This window comes from Metarhizium robertsii, assembly GCF_000187425.2.
Source record: "Metarhizium robertsii ARSEF 23 chromosome Unknown MAA_Scf_8, whole genome shotgun sequence".
NCBI lineage: Eukaryota > Fungi > Ascomycota > Sordariomycetes > Hypocreales > Clavicipitaceae > Metarhizium > Metarhizium robertsii.
In genome coordinates this window covers 207,206-213,990 of record NW_011942226.1, presented here as the reverse complement: position 1 = coordinate 213,990, position 6,785 = coordinate 207,206, and the positions used below count along the sequence as shown (strand labels likewise).

Below are 6,785 nucleotides of genomic sequence, written 5' to 3'. Positions count from 1 at the left end.
CGCAGCAGGACATCTAGGGCGACGTCATAGTGCGGTTGGCGATAGAAGTTGACGATTGTGACGCCGTTCACCGTAGGCCACAGGATGTCTCGGGTGACTGTCGGTCGTTTCTGGTCTGCGAGAATGCGTGAGTCCTTATGGATGTATGTCATGACCCTCGGCCGCGTGTCATTGGTATCCCGGCTGTCTACGGTGTCGTAGGCAGTCTTTGTGAGGCATCTTGAGTTCTTTGCCTCTGTTCAGGGTTCTTGGAGAAGGACGATGTCATATTTCTCCGAGTCGGCCAGTGCCAGGGCGCAATCGTGGGCTGGCGGGATCTTGCCCACGTTCGCTTGGAAGACTGTCAGCGGCGGGATCTTGCCCACATTCGCTTGGAAGACTGTCAGCGTCTTCCTATCGGAATTGTGAATCCTTGGCCGCCGACTCATGGAGAGGACGGGTTGGTATTAGCACGGCGCCGCTTAGGTGATGTCGGCAGAGGACGTCTCGGCGCCGTTTCCGGTCCGAGTTCCACGGCCCTGGGGCGCATCGGGGACGATGACGGTAGAACTGGTAGGGTGCAGGTGAAGAAATTGGTCAGGGCTTGGGGGTTGACGTGTTCCTGGCGCAGCTCCATGACTGCCACTGGGGCACGCTGTTGTTCTGCGACGGCCTCTGCTGCTGGCTGGCCGCTAGGTTCCATCTGAGATTGCTGTCGCTGCTGTGCAGCCTGGTGTTGTTGAAAAAGGCGGGATCCCATCTGTCTGATTAATACTCGTTGTTCTTTGGGGAGACGATGAAGCAGGCCATGGGCTCTTTTTGGCCGAGCCGGGCATGCCGCAAGGTCCACGGCATGTAGCCCGAGGCAGTTGGCACACTGCTCTGGGGCGGGACAGCCGGGCGCCCGAGGCAGTTGGCACACTGCTCTGGGGCGGTACAGCTGTCACTGGCGTGGTTCGTCTTTCCGCAGCGTTTGCATCGTGTCTGTCTGTTGCACGTATGTCGCGTGTGGTAGTCCCAGCAGTTCTCGTACTGTTTGGGAGGGTTGCTTCTTTCGATGTGTCTCGCTAAGCGGCTGGTGCCGAATAGGCTCCAAGGTCTTGTTGTCGGTTCCAGGAAGGAGATGATGAGTGTCTTGTAGGGAAGCTGTTCGTTGTCGCGGCGAGGGACTCGGATGCTGACCGGCCTGAGTCCCGTCTGGTTGTTTATTTCGTCGTCTGCGGCGCGAATGGCCCAACCGGTGTTCACTTGGAAGACTTGCGGGATTCGATTGAGCTCAAGGCCCGTCTTGCTGGCTACATGAGCTCGGATGGCGTAGCCGATGTGGTTTCTGGCCGGAGCGTCGGCTTCAAGGCGGACGGAGACCCGGAGGTCTTCTCGAGGTGGGGCGGGTACTGGTGGTCGTCGCCCTTGGCGATAAGTGGCAGCAGGTTTTTTGTGGTGGGTGGTGGGCATGTTTGTGGTGGCAATTCGAGTCGGAGAGGCGTTGGCATTGGCGGTAATGCTGCTATAGGTTGGTGCAGGTGCGCAGTTGGTGTTGGTCAGAGCTTGTTTCCAAAATTCGAGGAAGGTACTGGAGAAGTGCTTAGCGAAGTCGCGTTCCGGCCCGGTAGTGAATTCCTTGGCGGCCTCGTTGAAATGTGCGCAGAAGGTTCGGAAGACCCTGAGTTTGGCGTTGTAGGCGGCGACTTGCTCATCGACGAGCTGGTTAGCTGCATCGGTGATGTCAATGGGTGACCGCTGCTCGTGTGTGACCGTTGTAGGCAGTGCAGGGAATTCGTCGAGCTGCTGTCATTCCGCAATAGCAGCATTGCATATCCGAGTGAGTGGTGAAGACGGCGTCTGGGCCAAGCGGCCACGAACTGGAGAGACGCCAATGTCGGTGATCTCCACTGGGGAGCTGTCTCGTAGGAGGGCTGCGCGGGCACCTCGAGCTAAGTTCTTGGGTGTGTAGATGACGAGATCCAATGGATCCGGCTCGTATGGCGGGCTGGAGGTGGCCGTAGCCATCGCCGCCGCCGCAGCTGCGCAAGGCGCAGAAAAACGAAGTTTTCGAGTAATGTTAAGCAAATTGGTGTAATTTACTCTACTTTCTTAACAATTCCATGCCAAGAAAGTAACAATACAGGGGAAGGTGTGAGATGTGGTTTTTGGACGAACGCCGTGTGTGTAACAACAATGCCTCAGTTTTTCCTGAGGTACGATTAGGGTAGGCCTGGTAGTCGAACAATGCACATCGGCTTGTATGGCCGCCTTGTGGGCATTCCATTTTGCCCATGCACTCGGCGATGCCAACATCGCACTCATCTTTGACGCCTCGCCCGATGTCTTGCATCAAGGCATGTTCTAACCCTCAATTTCAAAGAGCCACCCCTCCCAGTTGCGGACGAGTTCCTTGCAACGCCTCAATATGTTTCAACAAGTGATGTCTATCTATGCCGTAGTTCTTGCCGCCGGCGAGACCATGTTGAAGGTGTCGAAAGGCGGCCGAGCTCGAATTCCCATCAACTCTTTCCGATCTGATGCTAGTACCTGGGACAAGACCGGGACATATTAGCTCAAGGATACAGTGGCTGCCTCCTCTGAGACAAATGTGGGCTCCTGGAACTTCTCTAGGATGCCTGCATTTACCAACTCCACCGTTGTCGCCATCCTGAATAGTTGCTCCGTCCATACGGGCCGGGTGCTTTCTCTTGCTGGAGCTAACTGTGCACCAAAATATCGATTTGAAGCAGTGGTCACGGTGGATGGGCGCCGACCTGCCCGCCGGATACTAACGTTGTGTAAGGGAACGGCTCCACTTCAGAACTTAGATAGCTCGAAGCCTTCCGAAGGAAGCTCTTTCTTCCCTTGTGAACAATCGCTTTATCCAAGCCGCACTCGACCGCGCTCGTGCCCTTGTACCGTCACACGTTTCGTTTGACGGTCTAGTGTTAACACCACTATTTCAGACATAGATCGATAAGTACTCTTGAAAGATGCCGTGCAGCCCAGGATGCACAAATTTGTGTTTGACGAAGCTGTACACAGCCCCCCGTCAAGATGTCACAGCTTTAATTAATGCACCGAGTCCGCGTTACCTTCGGCTGATTGGAGAGATTATCACAACCTAGTGCCAACGTTAGCGGGGGCAGTGCGTTCATGGGAACTGGTTTCGTTGAGGAAGTATTCCTTGGTGTGACAGACTACATTGTTCAGCCAATGCTGGGAGGTTGTGAGCAATGCGGATAACAGCCCGATCGACATCTCGAGAACCGTCGTTAAAGGGGCCGACCACAAAACAACCCGGATCCTGCAGTGGGAAATCCGTGAGAGTATTTGCAGAAGGCTGGGAACTGTCGCATAGGTAATGCTTCGTGGTTTGATACCTGTGTAGTCTGATGTCTCGTATAATAAGGTTGCTGACTTGTGGTACCAAATTTCGTTTCAAAACGGGAAAACCCGAGCCCTTGACGTGGCCATTACTCCAAAATCAACCGTTGAGGTAGTTGTAGACTGTCTTCCACTGCTCGCAGGCTGGTCGGGCAAATTACCCACCCGACTCGCCACTCGTGCCAGCAAGAGTCTCATCCTCTCCAGTTCTTTGTCCACTGGCCCATCCCGTGTGACCAGATTGTCCTGAATACTCCTATCGTCAGTCGTAGACAGCGGCTGAACAGCGTCTCTGATCCGCCGCAACTGTTCCACACGACGTCTAATCTGGTTCAGCTCCTCACTTAACTGCGTTAATCATAGGACAATTGCTTCATATTGTTCCGTTTCCTCGGGGTACTTCTCGACGTCGGTCTCAATCGGCCACGAAGAAGGCAGTTCTTCAATCGCGTCATCCGCAGCTACAAACCGCATTAGCATGGGAAATATAGGCCACAAAATTAATGCAGGCGCCGTACCCAAGTCCAGCTCTCGTCCAATAGTGCTTTCTGACTTCTTCCACTTCTTCACTCTTTCTTCAGCATCTCGAGAGTATAAATTACTAATCTGTTCGGCAACATTGTAGGTCGCTTGTGGGGGGTATACGCGTCGGTGGTGTAGTTGGATCCTTTGGTTGAGGTTGAACAGGACGTCGTCGAGAACACGCGCCGGAATGGGATTGCTTGACGCGTTGTTGTTGCGGCGCCACATACGGGACGGGACAAGGGGCTGGGGGATGATGTTTGTTTGGGCGGTTATGAATGATTCCTTGAGAGAGGGGATCGTGGGCGCAGTGTCCGCCATGGCTGTGCGTGGTGCTTGAGCATAGAGGCGGCGAGATTCGAGCCGGTTTGGTGTTGATGGATTTGGAAGCGGGCTTGAAGGGTTTGAAGACGGCTGCCCCACCCTTTGGCGGTCATCCTTGGCTCGCCTTGGCTTAGAGGTCCTACCCACCTCCAACTTTACATCAAAGGCAGCTTTTCTGTTTGCCTGTTGGATTTGAACTAACGTGAGTGCATAGCAAACCGCCCACCATAGCGAACCGCCCAGTCGCACTCTCATAAAAGGCACTTTTTATATCCCTGTAAAAACACGTAATATAGCTTTAAAATATCTATAGTTTTTAGTTAATATAATATATTTATCTATATAATGTACTTAGTAATAAGCTAGTTATTTATAAATACAATACAGCCAAGTGCGACGGTTTGGACCACCAAGCTGTTAACGCCCAGTGCCATTTTAGGGCAGTCTCCCACCTCCACACTAACTTGACTGCTTACATAAGTAGGGACCCCGCCCTGTTCCCCGCGACTCGCTACGCGTCGCGACGCGTCGCGCTTAGATCGCGTTTCAGCATCAGCCTCACTCTTAAAGAACTAGTTATATAAATTCAATGTTTGTTCATTGCAACTTGATCGAAGCATTTCCGAAATCACTGTTCTACATTCTCTCTATCAAAGACATTTAAATACCTTCTTTTCCCGGCCCCTTTTCACTATTCAGTCTATCTCATTCTTGTTCCAAAATCCGTCCTCCCTAGACACCCTGTTTCCATGCGATGTACTCGTTGATCCACAATCGCTCTTTCTCGTCCAGAAACCAAGCCAGACGACGTATCACTTCTCCCTCTTGCTCATCAGTCCACATGTGCGAATCATGACGCACATGTTTGTTGCCTTGATTCTCTGGGTCTAGAATGCCCTTCACGCAGTTAAACATGAAATACATCACAGAGACAACGATGTCGGGGCCATTGCCACATTCCAAATCCGCCACTGCTTTCTGTGATTCTTGTGCCCGACCCGTCTCAACAAGTTGTGACGCCCGCAGAACATTCTCCACCCGGTCATGTAGTGATATGCCGGGATGAAGCAGGGTCTCACGATGTACAGCGAAGCTATTGTCCTTACACGCTTCCCCAAAGGCCTGAAGAAGTCGAAGGAGACTATTCATTTGGATCTTGCCCATTATGCTAGGATATCTAACGTGGCTAGATGATATCGTACACGTCAATCCCCTTCCCTTGCGAGGCTTCGTTCTGTTGTCCTTGTAGATTATTCGCCGTCCGAGCAATCTAGCTTCCCGCGAATCCTGCTACTCCCTTCACATGTATTAGCATCGGCAATAATCTCTCCCATAGCTGTCGTGCGGTTAAGAATTCAGTAGGCCTGGCTTTGAGGCTACATTCATTCTTGGAAACCACTATACTTACCCCTAGTTGTCGGATAAGGCTGCCTCTGTTAGTTGAACAAGCAGACTTGACGTAATTGCTAGATGTCATAAACTCATCGATATCAGTAGTTGAGAGGCTGGCCAGCCACCCTGATTTCATCAGGTGGCTGGGAAGTCTTCTAAACTAAAGATAAAAGACATGAACCCTTCTGAAGGTTAGAAAAAAGAACAATTTTTGCATTCAAGAAATAAGCTTAGTTAACAATGAGTCTCATAACGTGACACTAGTAAACCCGTGCCGCGCTAGCAATACTACTGCAACTTACTAGCTATGTGAAAGCGCGTGCAGTAAAACTCGAATCTCTTTTTACTTTCTCTCTCCTCCCTATCTATCATATTATCCTGCGCAAAAGCAGCTTCCTCTGCGGAACACTACGAGATTAATTTTCGGCAGCGCCAAAATTCTCGTTTAGACTCGGAAAAAGAATTATTAACAATGAAAGCTTTGCTTTTGAATTGTCCTAGTTTTTAAGTCAAGTTTTGGTAGTTTATGGGAGTTTTTGGACGACATACATGCCAGGACACCATACTACCATATGATGAAGACTGTGGAGACAGGAAGCTATTTTTGCGCATAATAAATATACTCTTTGCTTTCCCTTTGAACCTCTCCGCTTTGTAGCGAGTTAGAGCCTGCAGTGTAGCATGGGAGTGGAGGAGGAGAATTCACAAGCGTGCGGTGTGGGCAAAGCACGCTGCTTTATACGCGTACAGTGTGAGCTAATTATACACAGTCTGTTACCCGGCTTGAAATATGCAATGTTGGCTGCCCCTGCAAGTACATCTGTGTAACGTAAATGTGTTGGTTTTCTCACTACTCCAGATACCGAGTACGCCTTGGGTGGTATGCAGGTGTCGCACAGAGTGTGGCCTGGGGCCAACCAACGCGTGGATTCTGACCGCTCACTGTCCTCCAGCGGTGCTGCCGGGTACGGCTATGCTGCCCACCAAAGTGGACGTTCTGTTTGCCAAGGCGCAGGACGCCTCGGCCCTGCCGAGGTGTTCGACGCTGAGGCCTAAGAAGGACTGGAGGACCTCAAAGCCGGAGTGGCGGCTCTCCCAGCCCCAGCCCACACGCTGATGAACCATGTTAAGACAGTTGTAGCGCCATAAACCCCCATGGCGGCACTCTGAGCAGGTACTAAAGAAAGGACCAGTCA

The 6,785-nt window shown here is 51.7% G+C and overlaps 3 protein-coding genes across 3 annotated transcripts; all 3 read right to left on the bottom strand.

Moving 5' to 3' along the window:
* Positions 1–747: 747 nt before the first annotated feature.
* MAA_11443 (uncharacterized protein) lies at positions 748–1,989 on the bottom strand (the record flags this gene model as incomplete). Its single annotated transcript, XM_011413437.1, has 2 exons — positions 748–1,767; positions 1,843–1,989. The coding sequence occupies 2 exons, from the start codon at positions 1,987–1,989 to the stop codon at positions 748–750; spliced, it is 1,167 nt and encodes a 388-aa protein (XP_011411739.1).
* A 1,719-nt stretch (positions 1,990–3,708) lies between these two features.
* Positions 3,709–4,194, bottom strand: MAA_00900 (uncharacterized protein; the record flags this gene model as incomplete). The annotated part of the gene is made up of 2 exons (XM_007818898.1): positions 3,709–3,812; positions 3,870–4,194. The coding sequence occupies 2 exons, from the start codon at positions 4,192–4,194 to the stop codon at positions 3,709–3,711; spliced, it is 429 nt and encodes a 142-aa protein (XP_007817089.1).
* A 735-nt stretch (positions 4,195–4,929) lies between these two features.
* MAA_11442 (uncharacterized protein) lies at positions 4,930–5,361 on the bottom strand (the record flags this gene model as incomplete). Its single annotated transcript, XM_011413436.1, has 1 exon — positions 4,930–5,361. The coding sequence occupies one exon, from the start codon at positions 5,359–5,361 to the stop codon at positions 4,930–4,932; it is 432 nt and encodes a 143-aa protein (XP_011411738.1).
* Between the last annotated feature and the right edge of the window lie 1,424 nt (positions 5,362–6,785).